Raw genomic sequence first — 22,638 nt, 5'->3', positions numbered from 1 at the left:
CAAAGGAATGATGTGGAGGTGGCAGAGCTGCTGGAGCTGCAGTGCATGCTGTTACTAAGGAGGAGGTGGAGTCCATATCAAACAGGGACTGAGTGACAACCTGCATGTGCGTAAATGCTCTCCACTTAATGCCTCTGGTCAGGATGATTGGAGAAGGGTTAGGAAACGTCGCTATAGGCAGAGGACATTCTGAATCTGGCTCACGTATGCCAGGCGGTTGGGAAACCAAACCATTGCTTCTGCCACTTAGTATTCAATTTTGGTTTCATCACTTGGCTTGCCTGTCATTCAGACAGACCAGAGTCAAACTTTAGTTTTGTTCTGTTGTTTTAGTAGGTTATGGGAGTCTGGTGAGATGACGGGGTCCCCTCTTTTGAGTTTAGCCAGCCCATCACTTTAGTTTGTTTACGATTTTAGTAAGGTCTCAGTTTTGGTTTTTATTACTGTGGTGTGCGAGAATTAAAACCGTTTCACATTTTTATCTGAATTCAAAATAAAATTCATTGCAATTTGAGACCTAGCTGACTTTGTCCTGTTATTATGTTATGGCCATTGGGGTTCGAGACAGTTTTAGTGGTTGTAACAGAGAGAGACAAATTGTGTGTGTTGATTTGCAGCCAAGAAATCAAAGCTCTACAAAGCTCTATTGATTTCGGCCTAACCATGCTTGTCGACTTTCCAGGTGATATACACCTTACCAATTGTTTGTAAACCCTCATACGCACGCACGTGCACATGCACATGCACATGTACGCACACGTCCACGCATGCACGCTCGTCGCTCACACAGTGAGTGAGTGAGACCGTTCAAAGCCTGGCACTTTAAAATAAATAAGAGGAAGATTTCACAGACATGCACGCAGACACTGTTGAAGAATTCAGGACCAATCCGGATGCTGATTGATCCACAATCTCAGATGGAGTCACTACAGTATTTCTAAGATGGTTTATTGCTTGAGCTCATGAGTAGGATAGTGATCATGTACTTTATAGTCTCCCGAAAGAGAGACCAGACCGTCCTTATACACATAGAAAGGCAGGAGCTTGTGTCATAGTCACAAGCTATATGACAATATACCAGTATATATTAGTATTGGGTATGCAAAATAACATCTATCTATAAATGCACCACGTCTCTGTCTGCATGTCTGTACGTCTGTCTGTACGTGTGTACGGCTGTAATACGTGTAACTCGAGAACCGTTCAACACACGTTCCACATCCCCACACAGGGAGTGCAGTGCCCAGTGTCGAGTCGGTCGGACCCACGGTTGTCCAGAACCGCCACAAAAGGCCTCTGCCCGGGCTCTGGACAGGGCCCTTGCCCATGGTCCATATATGGAGCTGGCCTGTTCTGACATCACAACACTCCATATTTGGGCATGCCTGACCTCCATATATAGGAATGAATGAGCACAGGAAAAAAGGAACACAGAGAGACAGATACAGAAAAGGGACACAGATGGAACGGGTACTCGGACACGGGTACAACGGGTATTGCATAGCCGGGTGGGGCATGGATCTCCAACTTCCATCTTTACAGACTCTGTGCTCTACAGCTGGGCATCGGTCCAGTACAAAAAATCATTTTCAAGATGGCGTCCACGATGGAGTTCATATGTAAATCATAACAGTTTTAGATTTTTGGCATGATGTATAGGTATGGGCATAATGTTTTAAAAAAACATCGCAAACGAGTTGGGATCGCCACCTAGTGGTCCGCTTGCAATGAATCCAATGTTAAATAGGCCAGTATTAGTAACATCACTCTGCTAGTATAGGGGTCCGCGACTCCACGTCAATATGCATTTACTTAAGTTCTGTACATAAGTACAATGCTCACAATGCTTCACGATGCGATGCATTATGAGCTTGTAGATCTAATTTTATACAGTTGAAAATTTTAACATTCTGCATGATGAGTACTTTTACTTTAGGTACTTTAACTACATTTTGATACCAATACTTATTTGTACTTTTACTCAGCACATTATTTTGAATAGCAGACTTTTACTTGTAACTTGTAACTTCCACGTAAGTATTGATACTTTTTAAGTAAAACATTTGAGTACTTTTTCCACCACTGCCCTTAACCCTAACCATGAAAACACACGGAAGCCACGGGGTGAGTCTTAACCGGCCATGTATGTCGGACTAATGCGTAGTCCCCCCCCCCCTCTGCTAGTCAGTGATACTTATAGTCCCCCTCTGCTAGTCAGTGATACTTATAGTCCCCCTCTGCTAGTCAGTGATACTTATAGTCCCCAGTCCCCCTCTGCTAGTCAGTGATACTTATAGTCCCCCTCTGCTCGTCAGTGATACTTATAGTCCCCCTCTGCTAGTCAGCCTTTCCTAACAAGACATCAAGACATTATTCCACACACACGCACGCGCACATGCACACACAAGCCATTACAGACAACCCCTGGCCTGCATTCGACGTAGGATCATCACAGTGAAATGGTGTGTGACATGTGGGATCATCACAGAGAGTGTCCGTGACAGGGAAACCAATAGCCCTTGCATGTGACATGTGCCATCATCTCACAGTGACAGGGAAATCAATAAGCTAAAAAGCTGCCAGTCTCTCACACGCACCATCTACTTTGTCTGTTTGTATATGAATGGTAGTCCGTCATGTCAAACGCAGACTAAGCTCGTCCCCAAACCTTTTCATCAATAGGAGAAACGCCTGGTAAATAACTAAGTGTAGGCCGTGACTCGTGAGTGACCCTCGCAGCGTGTATTTATTCCGGAAGCCAATCACAACATGGTTTTCATGCCTCTGGGAATATAATCCGATCTGCACAGCATCAACGTAACTTTATTGGGCGGTACTTCATGTACTTCATCAGCTTAGACACTTTCAGTCGCAGTTCTTGTCCAGCGTAAATGTAGACCAATCACAGGTTGTGCTGCGACTGTACATGATACATTGTACATGATACATGCATCACAAAAAATATCCAGCAAAAAATGTTTCTGTGATGCACTATTGTTCTTAACTGCATACATAGTAACTTCATATTAATTAATAGCTAAATATTGGACAGCGATGCCACAGCGTTATTAGAATTTAAGTGTAGATTTTCATGACATGTATCCTTTATTGCTCAATGAACTCTCCTTCATTGAATACTACCGAGAACAACACAAACGGAGGGGAGAGGTGGAGGCGTGCAGCAGTGGCCTTAAGCTTATGAAACCACCAGTTAAAAAGTTGTTTTGTCTCTGTGTTTCTGTCTTTTTATTTTCTATTAATGCTGTAAATAGCCGTTTGTGTATCTTCTCAGGACAGAATGGTTTAGAGGCAGACTGAAAGGCAGCCCCAAGCAGAGAGTACTTTGCTAAGTATCTGCCAACGTTCCTTGCCACGAAAGGATGGAGAATGTGGAGGTGCATGCATTACACAGCACGGCATGATGCCTTGGACTGACAAGCAGCCCCTGAGAGTTGACAGCTCGCAGGTGCAGAGGGGGAGCAGAATGGCCACATCTGTTTCTCTGTCTTGGTTTGGGAACCATGGGGCTCCATTTTCGTGACCGCTAAACCCCTTATCCCTAAACTTCTTTGCCTTTTTTTACTATTTTGCAAAACATTTTTGAATAGTTAAAATGGCCAGTCTACAAGCTCACAATGTGTCAATGTAGATTGGCTAGTTGAACTATTCAAAAATGTTTTTCAAAATAGTACAAAAAGGTATAAGGGGTTTAGCGGTGACGAAAATGGAGCCCCATATCTATAGTGGGCATAGATGTTATCAACTATATAGAAGGAGTTTTTCTTTTCTCTCTGTCCCTGTAGGTGTTGACAGGCGAAAGCACAAATGCATTGTCATGCCGCATGCAGGACATGGCTACTACACACAGCCATGTTGATGGGATCCCTCTCAGTTGTCAAAGACAAAGACAAGTAAGGCGTGAGGAGAATTTAAAGTTGACCTGATGGAATATTTTGTGTGTGATGTGTGTGCGTGCGACGTGTGTGCGCGTGTGCGTGCGTGCGTGTGTGTTGCATGGTAGAGTCAATCAGAGGACACAGTGTTGTTAATATTTCTTTGTCATCTAAACCTCATTTCAAAGGTGAGTTCACTAAAGCAATTGAAATGTCCTCGAGGAGAACATTACGACCCAGGACGAGTTTCTAACTTTCTATCTCTAGTTCTTTTTGTCACATACAGTCCTGTGTTGGTCAACAGAATGACAATCAATTAATCATGCAAATGTACCATTAGGGAGCAATAAAGACTCATGATAATCATTTCTCATCCCGTCTCATTGTATCGTACTTAATGAACTGCTTAGTTATTTCCATCAAGTCAGGACCCTGTCAGGACATCTTCTCAGACAGGTTTTGGGGTTCAGACTGATTGGCTGAGAAGGACTGTCACAGCATCTGCTGTAGACCTCATTTAACCACCAATAAATCTGGCGAGTCTGGTCATATACAGTGTATACAGTATGAAGATTCGGATACTGTGAATACATTATTCATCCGTCTATTGTATGTTCTGTGGTCATAGACACTGGAGTGAAATCGCCAGAGAATACCATTATTTCTTACTGTCAGCAGCAGGAAACATGGCAACCGTGGGTAGAGTTCTGGCAACCTGAGTCACGATATTTCCAAACAGCCAATATCTCAGTCTGAGTATTTAAGGCTCTGTCTGGCTGGCCTCAGCAGGGCTGCATGGTGTAAAGTATACCAGAACACAGTGAACTTGGGCAGGAGAAGGGTCAAACAACTAGAAGTACGCAAGTGCTCACATACAGACACACACAGACACACGCACGCACGCACGCACTCTCTCACTCTCTCTCACACGCACGCACGCACTCTCTCACACGCACGCACGCACACACTCTCTCACTCTCTCTCACATGCACGCACGAATGTGCATGTGTATGAGCTCCTTATCATGTATGCATATACAGCAGTATTAACATGCACATTGCACACAAACACCTAAGAAAGCATGCACATACTAATACACACAAATATCAAAACACCCATACAAGCATAGTGACAGAAAACACACTCATCCACACATGACACACATGACACACTACACCCCCCCCCCTCCCACACACACATACACACACACACACACACACACACACACACACACACACACACACACACACACACACACACACACACACACACACACACACACACACACACACACACACACACACACACACACACACACACACACACACACTTTTTCTCCACATTCTCTCGTTCTCTATTTCTGCCTTCTTCTCCCCTATCTCCCTCCCGCTGTTATTCTGCACCTCATTCTTCTCTTCTCTTCCTGATTTCTCCGACCCCCCACCCCCCTCCGACCCCCCACCCCCTCATCTCAGTCTGAGGTGAGCATTTTAAATCACTCCAGAGACGCACGCTGTCTGCGACCTTCATGAATCACACTCGTCTCCCATTAGCCACCCCCCCCCCCCCCCACACACACACACACACACACACATACACCCACACACACTTCCTTCAACATGCTCCACTCTCCTCCTTTAATACTTGTTTTCCTTTGTGGTCTTGTATTCTGGTGTGTTACATCCATTATGCTTCTGACACTCTCCAAAATGACATGCTCATATAAAGGCCACAATCCACGTCAGACCAAGCAATGCGGGTTCATGACGCACATTCTCTGTTTCTGCAATTGTTTACGTCTACAGGTTAGTCGGGGCACCTGTTCGTTGGGGAGCTTAACTGACAGCATTGCTTACCACAAGGATGGATACAAAAAAATGTGAACGTGTGAAGTGAGGGGCGCTCTTGTCATCGTACATCATCATGACACTACGTGTCTATTTGCTCAATGTCAATGGGAATTGACAGTGGGGGATTGTGTAGGACAAAAATCCCACCTGTGTGAAGTGAGGGGCGCTAATAGATTAAAGTCTAACTCATGTTGATTAGGGGATGTAATGGTGATGTAAAACAAAAAATTGGGAGGCATATATATGGATTATGGACAAATGCTCTTCTCATCAGCTCGCCCCTATAGGTGCCACACCGTTAAAAAAAGTTCAGGCATGGGTTTGGTGGCTAAGTTTGAACTTAGCGTGAGGTGGTGCAACTGGCTCTTGCACTCTGGCATGCAGGGAATCCCTGCTCCTTCTCTAGAGGGAACCAGGGTCATTGCAGTTGTGCAGACGACACATTATTGGATCAGATAAAGGCGTGCCCCTGGAAAATTATGGATTGTTATATTCTGCAGGCATGGGAGCTGCAGTCTACGGAGCCTATGTCCCTGTTAAATATCAGCACTTCTCCCAAATCTCGGAATAATCCTCCCTTATACTCCTAAAACCCAATTCAGATAAGCTTGAGGTGTGTTGTCAACTTGTCACTTGTCACTGCCTCGGGTCCCCACCCGAGGCAGTGACATGCCCTTCTGCATTCTGGCTATTGACCTTATGCACACCGCTGCCATCTTGCCAGCAAGGTGGTAACTAGGTGCAATTTCCCATTGACAGCCCATTCATCCAAATAGAAAAGTCTGATTGTATTAAACAACGTCAAACTCACCAACGTTGCAGCTGTACGAAAAGCTTGCATCATCCTTTTTCTATATACAAAGTGTTTGTTTCATAAAAATCCACTGTAGACATGTTATGAGCTAGCTACTTCCTGTAAAGAAATTCCTTGCAGGTGATTTTTTTCCTAAGTGTTGGAGTTTAGAAGTGCTCGTTGAATATCACTCAACTCAACCTCCTGTTGCAGGATGCAGCAGGAGGTTGCTTTACTGATCGAGCGCTTCCAAACTCTGACACTGACAAATGACAAATAATCATCTGCAAACGAATTTCTTGTCAGGATCAGGAAGTTGCTCATAACATGTCTACGGTGGATTTTTATGAAACAAACACTGCAGATAGAAAGAGGATAATTCAAGCTTTTCGTACAGCTGCAATGTTGGTGAGTTTGACGTTGTTTAATACAATCAGATAGGACTTTTCTGTTTGGATGAATGGGAAGTTGCACCTAGTTAGCAACTTGCTGGCAAGATGATAGCGGTGTTCATAAGGTCAATTGAGGCTTGCACAGTTAGCTATATAGTTGTTTTTCCATCATTCTTATAATGTAGGCTATAACTACACATTACTTTTGGAGCCTCAGACCAACTGTATAGGAGCCATAATGTGATCTATATGCAAAGTCTAGTGTTTTGAGTATGTCACTTCAATGGACAGATTGGGCACTACACTGGTAGTGGTGGTGGGCGTGATCACTGGGGCTGGGCGCTGCCACGCTAATAACTACATGGCGTTTACCTGGCACTAGAGTTGAGGAAGTTGGACGGAGAGGGGGTGAGCTGGGAGTCGACATTTTCTGTTGACCGGAACAACGCATCTTAACATCCAATATAATAGTTAGATGTGTACCTGAATTATTTTGCGTGCACGTCATACAAGTGTCTTGTATACTCTCATGCTTAGCTCCTCGGCTCATGGCTTTTGAACAGCCTACAGCCGCAATACCAACCACACTAAATGTACATTGAAGGGCCTCATTATCTAATCTGATTGTAAGGATATGTGATTATGAGATTGTAATGTTACGTTATGTTAAAGTGTAATCATCATCATCATCATCATCATCATTTTCCAACTGATGAAACCTCAGGCATTCTTATTTTTGCTGTCAGAGTGCTAGCTTTAGGTATCCAGGGTTACATTCAGTTTCTCTCTTTCTACAACAAATATCAACTAATGTACTGTAACGCTCTGTGTTTGAATGCTGCAGATACAGATTAATGTAGAAACTAGAGAAAGAACCCTTTTCATAGGTGGAACTGAAAACCTGTTCCTAACCTGAGATGCACACATGCACGCACATACATGCACATACTTGCGCACGCCGCACGCACGCACGCACGCACGCACGCACGCACGCACGCACGCACGCACGCACGCACGCACGCACGCACACACACATCTCCACACAGACCACACATCACGCATCACACACCTCTCACACACACACACACACATCTCCTCATTTCAGTGAGTCATCTTAATCCTTCTCTCCTCTCATTTGAGTCGCAGCTAGGGAACCGCTGAACTGCTTCCCGAGAGAGCTGTCACCTCACTCAGCCAGCCCTCCTTTCAGACTCAGCCCTCGTCCACCCACGCTATCTCTGGACTCACTCACACTCGCCGTCGACACCCCCCCCCCCCCCCCCCCCCATAGAGCTGTCTGTAAAGCCGCTGCTGCTACTTTCTGCTGAAGAGAATGACAGTGTGGCTAGATGGCACATCTTTATGCATTATCGTGTCAGTAATCACCTCAGAAATCCATCATCCATCTTTGACACGAAGTCATCACAAAGATAGACACAATGAAGCGTTTTTCCCCTATCTGAGTCCTGAAAATTACCAACGTCTTTCATCACGAGCGTGTATAGTTTGTCTATTTGAGCTATTTTTAAAAATAGGACTTAATTGTCCACTTTTTTCCCCCTCTAAAATAATATTCTGAAATGATGCCTCTGCCTTTGCTCAACAGTTTCCTGCACATATTGGACGTTGCATCCAATGGCGCTTTATTGTCTTTTAAATATCGATTTACATTTCAATCCCACTCAAACCTCACTTTGGCTACGCTTCATTTGGTTTAGGCTATACAGGCAGAAAAATAATATAATAATGTAGGCTATAACTGGGAACGTGAATGAGTAACTAGGAATGGTACCTGAGATCCGAAATATTAAATAAAATCTAACATTAAGAGAATGTCTGTCTGTATGAATGGATGTCTGAAGAATGCCTGTACAAAATTCTGTCGCTGCTCCTTGCTGGCTCTGAATTTCCACACAGGCATTGATGACCATTAATTACCTTATGTAATGTGCTACTGCTGACGTCAGCTTATTGTTACGCTGATTGGCTACATGAGTCTGTCTGACAAGGCAGACAAACTCATGCGGCTGTGGCTCCAATGAGTTGGTAATGGTCGGTGTGAGCTTGCCACCATTGGTGTGTGAATGTGGGAAGTGAGGATGCTGACTGTTCGCCGCTTCAACCCCCAATGTATGAATTAATTAATTGTAAAGCGCTTTGAGCTCTTAGAAAAGCGCTATAAAAATGCAATTCATTAACTACTTACGCCCACTTTTCAAGGTGCTGGGAAGAAATCCAGACTGATACCGGGGAGGAAGCGTATAAGTGAATCCATGTTATCAGCATAGCCAAAGCTAGGTGCCAAGTGCATGCCTTTAAGCGCGGTTAAAACAGAACTATGTAAAAAAAAAGTGCCCTTCTGGGCACAGGTCTCCACCAGGAGGATAGGACTGTGTGAGATGTTTGGCAAAATGTTTAGGATTAATTTAAACATGTTTTTGAGGCATTTTGTTCCAAAAATGTGTTTTGCAAAAATCAACCTGTTGGTGGCGCTATAACAGGCCAATGTGAAAAGGGTGGGATATATTCCTCAGCCTAGTAAGAAAATGTGTGAAAGATTTCACGTAAATTGCATGCTGCGTTCATGATTTGAGGCTTTTGTTCAAAACGGGGCAATCTTGCAAAAACTGTGAAAGCTAATTATAGCCAATTAGGATGGAATCTGAAATATCGGACAGATCCGACTTGAGCACATGACCATAGAGATAGTGTGTAACGATTTGTGAGATTTTTGGACAGAATCTGGAGGAGTAATATAAAAAAATGTGTTTTACAAAAGTCGGCCTCCTGGTGGCGCTATAAAAGGCAGATGCGGAAAATGCAGGTCAACGGTTTGTCCTTGGCCTCTAGGGAGTGTGCATGCAACGTTTCACGCAGATCGGTGCAGTTTTAGGTAAAAATTTGAAAAGCTGCCTCATGGTGGCGCTATAACAGGCCGTTCTGGAAAATGTGGGGCAGAGGTTCATCGTTGGCATCCAGGGAGTGTGTGTGCAAAGTTTGGCATCGACCGGGTTAACGGTGCCGGAGATTAGCTGGTAACAGACGGACGGACACACACACACACACACGGACACACGGACGGAGTGCAAAACATACTCTCTCCCCATGCCTTCGGCCTGGTGGAGACAACAATATATAGAGGGTATGCGCATGCATAAAGTAAATGGCAGATCGAGTGGCAAATCGATTTGGAAAAGTGAGTGACAAAGTGTATTTAATGTTGTTTAAAGTCATTTAATGCAATCAAATAGGACTTTTCTGTTTGGATGTATGAGCTGTCAAGGCCAGAAAGTATAGTTTTTTGACACTCAGTAGGCATTCCTGCATAACTTCCGGGTATGATGATGATGTCACACGCTTAATTACCCTCCATACTGAATAAAATATAATTTTGTCCAGTCTGTATAGTAGAGTATGTTGATACAATTTAAATTATACAATTCGGGTTGTTGTATTTAGTCTCCCTGCTCTTCTATTGAGACATTTAGATCGTGTCAAAGGTCATGTCTCACCTAGTCACAGGATCTGATATACCTGATGGTCAAGACTCAAAAATTATCACCTGAGCAAGCAGACAGCGGAGACAGGCTCTAGTACTTTTAACATTTCAGCACTTGGAGGAAACTGGGTGCAAAATCAGAGTACAAGAGGAATACGAATTATATATTGCAGCTTTAACTTCAAAATATATAAATAAAAACATTTTCGGTGCATTTCCGGAGCCTGCATCATTTTGGTGTTGGGTCAGAGAACCAAGAGACTAAAACCTTTTGTTTGGAGATAATTAACACATAACTGTATATGTGTGTAATTATGGGTAATTGTGAAAAATAAACCAGTGAAAGATTATATAAAAACTTTCTTTTATTTAATGGAAAAAGTTCCACAGTATGGCTTTAGCAGTCTGTCACACCACTGCACAAACTTGTATGAGTGAGTGACGAATAAAAACCTCTTGAATCGTGAATCATGCAACACGTCTGGGAGTTGTGGAGAACTAGGAGTGCAAGATTGTTCCTGTCTTGAAGTCACTTTAATCAATAATACATAATACACTCTGATGGAATATGCCTTACAGGTGGATCTCTATGCACAGAGCACACTGTGTCTGCGTGCAGTTGTTATTTTATGCTGACTATTCTTTACATCTTGTTGGTGGAAGTGCCAAGCAAGACGCACACAGGCACAGCCATGCAGAGAGCACACACTGTGTTTGGATTGACTGTGGTTAACTTATTGATGCTGTTATTTCTCCATACAGTGCCATTTATTGCATTGTTTTCACTGCCTTGCACTGCTCTTGCACTGCTGTTGCAAGGTCAATAGTTTTAGCTTTTATTTCTGCAGAAACTTTCTATTGGTCAAACATTTCTACAGGGGTTAGTCCCAGTGCTGGACAGTACACTTGCATATTCAGTACATTCTTTGAGTATACTAGGCTATTTGTACTTTACTTGAGCATTTGTATTTTTGGCAAGACACGGCAAGACAAACTATAGGCCTATATAAAATTAATCTTAAATTTCAAACATGTTTGAACCATCCGCAATGAGAAATGAGTTTGGTGAAACAGGTGAACTTGACTATATGAGACTGATGACCTTTGCGTTTGAACGGAAACAAGTGTAAAGTATAACTAAGTACATTTACTTGAGTACTGAACTTCAGTAAATCCTTTGAGTAGCCTGTACTATTTGTATTTTTGAGGGGCGCTATAGCCCTTCCTATATACCGGTTTGTTTTTAGTTCAATGTTTGTTTTAAAAACGCCATTGACAATGAAGAGAAATTAATGGTTGTTTTGTCCCTAACACAAACATTAAATCCCATTAGCAATAAAGAGAATTTAATGTTTGTTTTGACACCGTTTGTTTTACATCATCATTACATCACCTAATCATAGTTAGACTTTAATTATTAAGAGTTAGATTAATAGAGGATACACGTAAAACATACCTGAGTCGTAAGACTCAATGTTGTAAGATGATAAGAGCCCCCTCACTTCACACGGGTGTGATTTTTTGGATACTTAAAGTGGCTATAAGGAATAATATGTCATAATTTTAATGACTTATTCTTTTTTGTATTCAGACACCCAGCAATGGGTAAAACGCTCCCCAAAATAATGTAGTCTCTGTGACACATCTAGGGGCCGCAATCTGCATTCAAATAATTTTCTAGAAGCTTTGTCATTGGTCGATGTGCCTGTCTACTTCCTGATTGGTCATTTCTGCAGGTTTTAAATTTTAGAAATAATGTTGATTCCAATCTCGAATAAGAGGGCTGGCAGCATTTTTATTAAAATTTTACCTTGAGGTAAAAATGTCCCTGCAGCTTTCCACCTTGACCACTTTTCTGCCTAGGGTTTAGCCTACTGTGAAAAGCGGAGGCAAAGCCCAAAGGCCAACGGAGGACTATTGAAGCTTCCGTGTCCTGGTCATCAAATCTGGTATTTGCATTACCGTCCGTTCTCTAGTTCTTATAGCAGCTCCTGTATACAGTAGAGAGGGGATTGAATACTATAAAGACATGGTTTGACAGCATTCATTCATTCATTCATTCATTCATTCATTCTAAGCTATGGCAAAGCCTTGAACACAACAATTTGACAAGCTGACCAGCTGACGCTGTCCCATGCATATACCGGCCACCAAATGGTGATATTGGGTTAATTGACCTAGACAATGACACATTGGACTGGCTTGCTGCAACGGAGCTGAAGGTCTAAGGACATACGACAGAAGAAGAACAATTTAAAAAGTAAGATGGAGGCTTCAGGTTTAATCACCATTGGGGCGATGCAAGCACAGGTTTAAATATCTGCAGTCCCCAAACACTTGTTTCACTGAAATCTATATTCTGGTGATGCACTATTCTGTCACTATTAATGCATTCAAGAATAAACATGCACTCACACACGCACGCACGCACGCACGCACGCACGCACGCACGCACGCACGGACACACACCACACCACGCGGACACGGACACGGACAACGGACACACACACACACACACACACACACACACACACACACACACACACACACACACACACACACACACACACACAGACACACACACACACACACACACACACACACACACACACACACACACACACACACACACACACACACACACACGTACATGCGGACACACACAAACACACATTCAGACTGAATTCCCAGCAGGTTCTTTGCCTTCAAAGCCCAGAGCCAAGAAAAATAAGCATCCCTTTCTGGAACAACGGATATACAGTAAGTCGTTGTTTGTGTAGCCTATGTTTGCATGAATGTGCGCGTGAGTATGCATAGTGTGTGTATTTTGCATGCTTGTGTTTGTGCGTCAATGTGTATATTTGTGTATGCATCAGCAGCACGTCTGTGTCTATTTCCAATATTTGTGGAAACCAGGCTTTGTGAGTGTTGAGGAGCTTGGCTTGCTCATTGCTGAATATATGCAGTACACACAGCAGGGAGCCATATGGAGATAGAAGGGAAATGAAAAATATCCAACGGCCATACAATTTCCATATAGTCTCCTGTGTAATTTTCTGGAGAGGAGAGCATCTCCTTCCGCTACAAACGTATATGACACCACTCGGTTCTAACTTTTGAGTTGCCAGATGATCGGAGATCTCCGCCTACCTGCCTAGGGGACTTCTAAATGTGACAACAGCGGCAAGAACAGCCACTATTATGAACCCATGCTCACTGCTTATGTCACCGCCCTAATATGAAGGACCACCCTAAAGACGTCGGATAGGTTCTGCAATGGAGTTTTTTTTTTTTTAACTTAATTGTTTCCACCAATTTCAGCAATGAAAAAATGGGAGATTGTCCCCAGACTCTATTTGAGCAACACATAGACTAGACTACCTTGTGCGTTAACTTGGTTTAAGGACAATGGCAGTGAACGTTTGAACTTTTGTCAGTAACTCAAATAACCTTTCCAGACAGAGATACTGTAGAGTTCATACAGTATTGAGTAAAGCGAGATTTGGGTCAACCTTTGTCCATTCTTCGACACTGCTGCACAAAGAAAAACCCAGGGCTGGTGGGAGCCTGAGAGGGTACAAAGAGGAATAGGACAAACCGGGACGAGGTGAGCTTATCCGTCTCTCTGGCTCTTCTTACCTGCCAGAAGATATTGTCAATGGTGCTGCCCAGGAATCCCTCTCTGTTGTCAGAGGAGAGGAGCTTGGGTCCCAGTATCGTCATGAACTCCTCAAAGTCCACCTGGCCGTCACCTGGAGATGGAAAGGAGAGCGAGTAATTGCCTGATTTAACCCATTTAGGATTGAGACCAGATTCCACGGGACCCCCCCACCAGAAGCAAATATTTGAGTTAAAAACATTCACTGTGAAAGATTTTGCACACATTGCACACATTTTCACAATTTAACTAAAATAGCAGATCTACAAGCTCATAGTTGTAAAATGTATGTTTTTATGGGTTAGGGGTGTTTCTTCTCTGTATGTAGTGTTTTATGTTGTCTGTTTTTATTGGACCCTGAGTCTGAACAAATAAAGTTGATTGATAGTGCTGCACTCGGTGCAGCGCTGTGAGCTTGTAGATTAAAATACGTTTAAAAATATTTTTAAAATAATGGGTAAAGTGGTTAAACACTAAGGCGACACAAATGCGTTAAACTCCATCGTACGACGACAGTGGTGCGTATAAATAACAGATCTACAAGCACACAGTCGCTGTCAATGTCGCATTGTCGCATTGTCGCTGACTTCATATAGCCTAACGTTTCTCTCGCCAGCTCTATACTGAAACTGCAACTCCGTGAACTCCTTCTTTGCAGTAGTTATTGTAATATTTAAAGTCCTGCTTATTATTGTAGGCCTACTGTATATAAGTCAGCAGTGTCATGACGCGTGGAAGTGAACTGGACGAGTTTCAGTGCCCTGCCTTTATACTCCGTTGTACGATGGTTTACAAGATTCAAGATTCAAGATTCAAGACTTTATTGCATCACATATTCAGACAGTAGAACAAGATACAAAAGTACAAACATCATATGAGGGGGACCAATAAATAAGAAGAATGCAAAACGTTACATTGCTTGTAGATTGGCTATTTTTGGTGGAAGATACCGTATAAAGGCAGGGCACTGAAATAGACGTGTACTGTTAACTTCCAATCTGTGCGAGTGAAGTATAAATCTGGCTTAAACAGAAGAGGAATGCATAGTAAAGACATACAAACGTATAGCTAGATAGCAGATCAGACAGGTTTAATGTCAGACTGGCAAGGAAAGGAGACAGATGGAAGCACACACAAACGTACAAGGGGCCAGATTGGGGTTTCTAGTGCATTCTGTGTATGGATTTATGTCTATTTGTGAAAAAGAGCCAAGAGCCCCCAAGGTGAATGAAAAGTCTGATATGTCTCCTCCACATAATGTGCGTGCGACCGTGCGTACATGTGTCTGCCTGTCTGTCTGTGTACATGGGGGGTATGTCCCCCAGAGCTTGATGCCCCCTGATACATCAAGTCTGACATAAAACAGGTGTTTTGTCCTTGACTCCCGGCACTTCATTCAGGAGTGGTGGATTATAATGGCCTCACCAAGGTTTGTTGCGCTCCCTCCTCACGGAGGACACAGGCTGGGGCGCTAACCCATACTGCTCACCCGGTTGCCGTCTACATTCCGGCTGTCACCCGTCTCTCCGGTGGTGGTGGACAAATGTTAACTATGAAATCGTGCATTTCCCGTGAGTTGGTCACGTCAGTTGGTCACACCCCATATATGGTCATGCCTCGCCCTTTAGGGTGAGGCCGCTTCTCGCCCTCAGGCGTCTTACTGGTTAGTTAGACCATCGCACCCTGTCATGTGACCCACTGACGCGGCCCCGTAACATGTGCTCTGCGTTGTTAGGTAACGGTTTCTGTTTGTGTCTGACATCAGCGAATGTTGTCCACCCGCCAGCTGCCCACCTTCCCGTTATGCAATTTTAATATAGGATCAACTAGTTAGTCTAATCAAGTCTGATTTACCATTAAGACATGTATACTTTGTCGTACAACTGTGCCAAGCAAAAACAGCTAAAATAGGCGATCCACAAGCTCACAATGTAGATCTGCTATTTTCTGTATTTTTCCCAAATGTATTATTTTATTCAAATTGATTATTTTTGATCACTTAAATAGATTAGTTCAATTAACTGTTGGACCCCTAGCTCGGACCACACCCAATACCAAACACAGCCTTCATTATGATGGGAACAGCTGTAAGTTTCGTGAATGCATCTTGCATCTTGCACCCCTGGAATGGCTTAGTGTTGACGACACTCACGACACGACAGAGTACAGCATCTTGCAATGCGGGTCTGGTGTACAAGATTCGCTACACCACCAAGATACCCATGTCCAAATACTTCCTTAATGTCAACGAAGTCCACACTCACAACACTAGAAGGAGTTCAACAAACCACGTGCAACCCAGATTCGGCTCAAACAAGGGATTAAATTAATTCCGCTCCTATGCCACTAAAATGTGGAACGCCCTACTAACAGCCATTAAGACATGTGAATCCCTTGACTCCTTCAAAACCGCTCTCAAAGAGCACCTACGGACGGCTGCAATTCGAAACTGACCCCTTTAAATTAAGTCTGAGTCCCCCCCCCCCCCACCCCTTTCTCCCCATACTATACATGTTTTTCCCTTTCTTACTTTCTTTATATGATGATTTCCTGTTTTATTTTATTTTATAGAAATGTATATTTGTACGTCTTTAAATATTAATTGAAAAAGGTTGACCCTGTCGTAAACAAGTTTTAGTGCTTTATCATGGTTCGTCCACAAAGTAACAGTTTTTGTATTGACTTTCGTTTGAAATGTACCCAATTCCGCATACTGTGAAATAAAATTTTCAATCAAACAATCAATCAATCGCTATTGGCGTTACAAAATCTGTCCACGGACAAATAACAGCGCAGCAGAGTCACAAGCTGAAAACAATACCAGGCACGCAGTAGCGGGCTGTAATCACTAGAGCAGACAGTGTTCTATAGTTAATGTACCATGGAATGAAAGCCCTCTGAGCGGCTTCACAGCATCAACACCCTGCAGGACGGAGGCTGGAGCTGCAGTGTTGTTTCTGATTTAATGGACTAGAAATGCGGCGCTTAAATTCAGTTACACAGGGGCAGGCACCTTTAGGAACGGGTGCCAACATTTGCACAGGGGAGGGTGATCACAGGCACAAGAGTGAGAAAGAGGATTTTTCTTTTAATATAAATGCGACACTTCTCTGTGTGTCTACGTAATTCAAGAACCGTTTGCCCAACCGACTTCATATTCGACACACACGTTCCACACCCCTGCAGGGAGTGCAGTGCCGGTATCGAGTTGGTCGGACCCACAGTTCTTCAGAACCCCCACAAAAGGCTCTGCTCAGGCTCTGCCAGTGGGCCTAATCAGCATAAATCCCCTCACCTGTGCAATTTCCAGCCTCTGCCTCAGCCAATTGATTGCCATGGCAACCCCACACCTGACAATTGATTAACCAGTCCCCTTTTCACAGTCAGTTAATTTGCCCTCTTCACACACAGGCAGATACAGAGATCTCCATCTCCATGTGGGACACAGACAGACAGTTAAAACGGGTGCTATGACAAGTTGACAAAGTGTGAATCTTGTTTGTGTCCGAGCATAGGCATGGCTGAGGCATGGTAACGCCCCGCCTGCCTGTGATTGGCCTACCGACACTGCCCGTCCATATATAGTAGTGGGTATAGTATAGTCGTAGTAGTAGTAGTAGTACTATAGTACTACTACTACTACTACTACGACTATACTGCTGCTGCTGACTGTACTGCTGCTACTACTACTGTCACTACTATTACTAGGCCTTCTGCAGCTTCTGATGCCACTACAACACTAGTCCTGCATTAGCTAGTATTAAGTAGGCCTATAAGAATGCCATTGGTGTTATTATTAGCATTAGTTCTATGAAGGCTAGTCTGAGTGCTGTGGACTGCTCTGGGGACAGTTTTCTAACTCAACGTCTCTATACAGTAGCTATGATGGCCACACAAAGTTGGTAAAACATGGTGGAGACTTGTCTTTTTTGGTTTAATTTAGTTTATATTTATTTTCAGCACTACTAGTACATTCTACATGCACAAAGGACTACACACAACCGGTTAAATGACACACTGTTTAATTAAAGTTTGGTTATAAAGTTACAGACTGGAGTGCACATCCATATGTTATATTTTGTCAAATGCCAAGGTGTTTTATCAGGAGTTATTTAGTGTTTGTTTGTTTGTTTGTTTGTTTGTTTGTTTTGAGTATCAGTTCAAATGAGTACTGGAGTTTAAATGGCTGGTCACAGAAAGAAGGGCCAGCTGCTTCAGATTGGCTTATAAGGAGCTGATAATTGGACTGCACCATGTCCCCTTTGCATTGGGGATGGGATGGGCAGGGATTTATGTTTGAATTTATTATGATTTTGAAGAAATGCATTTTGATATTTCAGTTTCATTGTATTTTCTTTTAATATGATTTAGTGATGTGTTGTAGTGGATTATGTTGTAGTAATTTGTAGTATGTTTAAATGTTATTATTTGTCTTCCCCTGTGTGTAAATAGTGGTTTGATCACCCACTGTTCCCCTCATGTCTCATTTTTCTCATTTTTCAGTTCAGTCTTGATGTAAGCTCTGTTTGTCCTCATTATTTTTGGGCCTAGAGTTTGATATTTATTATTTTGTCATGTTTTCATGTGGAAAATAAAAGACAAAATAAACTTTTTAAGAAAACCACGCAAGAGTTCTGGTGTCTCTCTTTGCAGACTAACTCTGGTCCCTGACAGTAGCCTATATGCATACATATGATTTTGCACATATATTCAACTTAAAATGTATTGTCACAATACACGTTTCACCATCACTGAGGATACGTCCCAGTTGCATCCAAGCAATGTATTTTCGTTCTGAGGTATTCTATTTATAGTGACTCATAGGAATAGACTATGTGACAACCAGGTATAGTCTGGTGACCACCGGAGAGACAGGTGACAGCCGGAATGTAGACGGCACCCCGGGAGCAGTATGGGTTAGCGCCCGGCCAGCCTGCGTCCTCCGTGAGGAGGAAGCCCAAAAACCTTCGATGAGGCCTTTAGGAGGGCCATTCGAGCTGCAAGCTGAGCCTGCACTACCACCGTTGCCCAGGTGGAGCCTGCAGAACCATTGCGGCTTAAGAAATCACCACTCCTGAATGAAGTGTCTGGTGCTGGGAGTCTGGTGCAACGCACAGGTCCTGGCGGTACTTCTGGTGAGAGCAGGAGGGGACCTGGTGAGACGTAGGAGGGCACCGGACAGGAGTCAACCCACAGAGCCTAGGCCCTAGTCCCTCGACATGCCAGAATTGTGCCTCCCAGTCCCGGCAGAGTAGTTCCGGAGTGTATCAAACTGATTGTGTGGCCCTGGTCTTTCCCTAGTGGGTCTGATTGAGGGTAGCTACTGGGACGTAAGTCGGGACTTGATCACCCCGGCTGGGTCACCCGAGTGAGGGAGGGGTATGATGTTTGCGAGACCCGAAACCCCGATGACCTTGGGATACATCACTGAGGATACATCCCAGTTGCATCCAAGCAATGTATTTTCGTTCTAGGTGTAAAAGTTAAATATATATGTTTTTTGCACAAGGTCCCAACATTTAGCATTTTAAAGAAAAGAGTTATATAAGGGCTGAGAATAGACAAAGAAAGACATAAACAAGGAAAATAATGCCAGATATATGTCAGATATACATAATCATGCATGCGGTTCAAAATAGAATTAAATGTGGTAGAAATGCTTCTTGCACAAGTAGGCTACAGAAACATTGGCAGTACATAAATAGCATCAGATAAATAGCATCAGACACGATGATATCTCTGATACTACTCTGTAGCCCACAGTACTTCAGTGGCACACTGCATGCCTTATTCATGCTCATATTTTTGGGGTTAGGAGAGAATTCTGTATTGTGTTACATGGGCTAAATCCTTCTCCTTATTTGTAACTTCATCTTTTTTATTTAAAAAAATATATATTACTGGCAGAGGTTGTGACTCACATTCCCTTCAGGAATCGATAAAAGTTGTACCTCATCTCAATCCTAATTAAATATATCACGTTGTAATTGGAGACGCGATTTCATTACTGAGCTGAACAGACAATCCAGACAGATATATTATAACAATGGATTTAACGATAATGTTTCAAAGAAGAGATAGTCAAAGTGATTAACCAGCTGGACCCTAGGGCGTCTTTAATCTGGGGAGAACATTTGACAAGAATTGCAGATTGGCTATTTTCTGCATTAATGTTGACATACATTTACTCAAGTACAGTAAATTAGTATACGTAAATAAGTATACGTTTGCAGTATTTTTGCTTTACTGGAGTATTTCGAAATGATTAACGTTCCAATTTTGGACTAACAGTACGTTTTAACAGCTAGACGAATTTTCCGGAAGTGCATTATTTGTCAATGGGACCCGGCAACTACTGGCGAAAGAGGCGATAGCAGGCGAACAGGCGATGGTCGAAAAGTGGGCGGAGGAACGTCGGCCGAAAAGATAAAAATAATGAAACAATGAAATTCAAGCGACGCTCGCCGTTGGTCTCTCGCTGTTAAAACGTACTGTAAGAACCAAAAAAGAACTGAACCGGTTCCCATTGGGAACCAACTGGTGGAAAAGGGGTCTGTGTGAAAAAAATGGGTTGCAAAATCGTGGGATAAAAAAATAAAGAGAGCTGTATTTAAACCAGTGGTTCCCAAACTTTTTCATGTCAAGGACCCCCAAAATGACACTCATTAGCCCGCGTACCCCCATTTGAAAAGATATTCCAGGGACCAGTGATTCTCAAGTTCTCAACCTGTTTAATTTCAAGGACCCACAGTTTGACATGCATATTAGTCTACAAACCCCATTTAAAGGTATATTCAGTGATTTCACTTAATTCAAACATCACTTATTTTTTTGTTTTGTTGTGATAATCCTCCCTACTATAGAGTGTGCTGACCATATAAGGAGTTCCTCCCTGTCCCCAGTTAACCCCTGGGGGTAAAAAAACTTATATGTTTCATTTTTGGCTAGGTGGCCCAGCCTTCATCCAATCAGGATAGAGAGGGGCCTTCCGCCAGTCATGATCGAGCGGGGGCGGGCCTTGGTGTGTGTGCTGTTGGCCTGTCGCGTCCCCCCCCCACTGTAGTGCGTGCATGTGCACATCTTGTTACCGGGGCGGACCAGGGGGGTTTCCAAATCACCCAAATCACTGAATGCTCCTTTAATGGCATTTCTATCTCTGGGACCCCAATTTATATTTTAAAATCAATGAGTGTACAAATGGAAGCAAATGGACCCATTAGGGTCCTTTTGCTTCGACCATTTGCTTCGACCCTTATGTTCCAGTGTTACAGTCCCATAAGGGTACTACTACATTTGGTTCCAAACTATCATTTAGCTGGGGACCCCCTGGAAATCCCCCAAGGACCCCTGGGGGTCCCCGGACCCCACTTTGGGAACCACTGATTTAAACGGACCACCTTGTTGAGGGAATGAGGTGGTGTGATGTGATTGGTGTGTAGGTCAGCGTGGCTGATTGATAGCAATCAGCAGACTGACAGCTGATTACACCTGAGGCGTGCTGACACACGTGTCCTGCATGAACTAACGATATGCTTCATTTATTGTACTTTTACTATAGTAAATCATTTGAAAACTTTAGTTCCTAGTTATACTTTGTAGATTTTGATTATTATTACAAAACATAGCCTACATTAACCATTTCAGCCTTATATACATTTAGGCCATTTGAAAATAGCCAATCTACAAGCTCCACAATGTGTAGCGATGTGACGCATTGTGAGCTTGTAGATCTGCCATTTTCAAATAATTGTTTTAATACATTTTATACATTTTGAAATTTTCATACCAATACTTACTTTTACTCAAGTAAATTCTTAATTCCAGACTTTTACTTGTAACATGAGTATACATTGCAGTATTGATACTTTTACTTAAGTAAAAGTGTGAGTACTTTTCCCACCACTGAATACTGAGCGTAGAGCCAAAACAGGAGGGGGCCCGGTATAAAGCCCTATAGGGAATCTGGTCCGCTAAGTATAGTGTTTAAGTGGTTACGAGCTGTAAATGTGATAAATATCCTTGGGCTAACTATGTCAATGTCCTCTTTGGGGAATTTGCAAAAGATTTCAGTGACAGGTAGAGAGAGGACCATGAGAGACATTCTGGAACTGACAGTCTCTGGGGCGCACGGTGATGGAGGCAAGGCAGAGAACAGCCTTTGCTGTTTGACCCTTGATATTTGGAAGCACTGGCAGAATGGGAAGGTGTTCCATTAAACAGGCTGACGTAGCCTCTGTGGGTGAAGCAGCACTGTGAGTCATAAAAAGCCTCAGAATTCACAGATGGAAGTCAATGACAGGTTGCACACTTCAATCTCCCAGTTGGGGTGGTGCAGGTTGGTTGGCGGTGTGAATGTAGCACGTGTGTGTGTGTGTGTGTGTGTGTGTGTGTGTGTGTGTGTGTGTGTGTGTGTGTGTGTGTGTGTGTGTGTGTGTGTGTGTGTGTGTGTGTGTGTGTGTGTGTGTGTGTGTGTGTGTGAACGTGCGCGTGTGTGTGTATGTGTATGTGTGTGTGCGTGCATGCGTGTGTGTGTGCAGGAGAGAGAGAGAGAGA

The 22,638-nt window shown here is 43.2% G+C and overlaps 1 protein-coding gene across 1 annotated transcript in view; it reads right to left on the bottom strand.

Annotated features, from left to right (window-relative positions):
• Positions 1-22,638, bottom strand: part of caln2 (calneuron 2) — a 63,197-nt gene that overhangs the window by 7,590 nt on the left and 32,969 nt on the right. The window contains exon 3 of the mRNA XM_079507476.1: positions 14,067-14,179. Within this exon, the coding sequence (XP_079363602.1) occupies positions 14,067-14,179 (113 nt within the window). The remainder of the gene's footprint in view (positions 1-14,066; positions 14,180-22,638) is intronic.

Source organism: Electrona antarctica (genome assembly GCF_951216825.1).
Source record: "Electrona antarctica genome assembly, chromosome: 8".
NCBI classification, from domain to species: domain Eukaryota; kingdom Metazoa; phylum Chordata; class Actinopteri; order Myctophiformes; family Myctophidae; genus Electrona; species Electrona antarctica.
The sequence above is the reverse complement of the archived record's forward strand: the minus strand, read 5'-3'. Positions and strand labels throughout refer to the sequence as shown.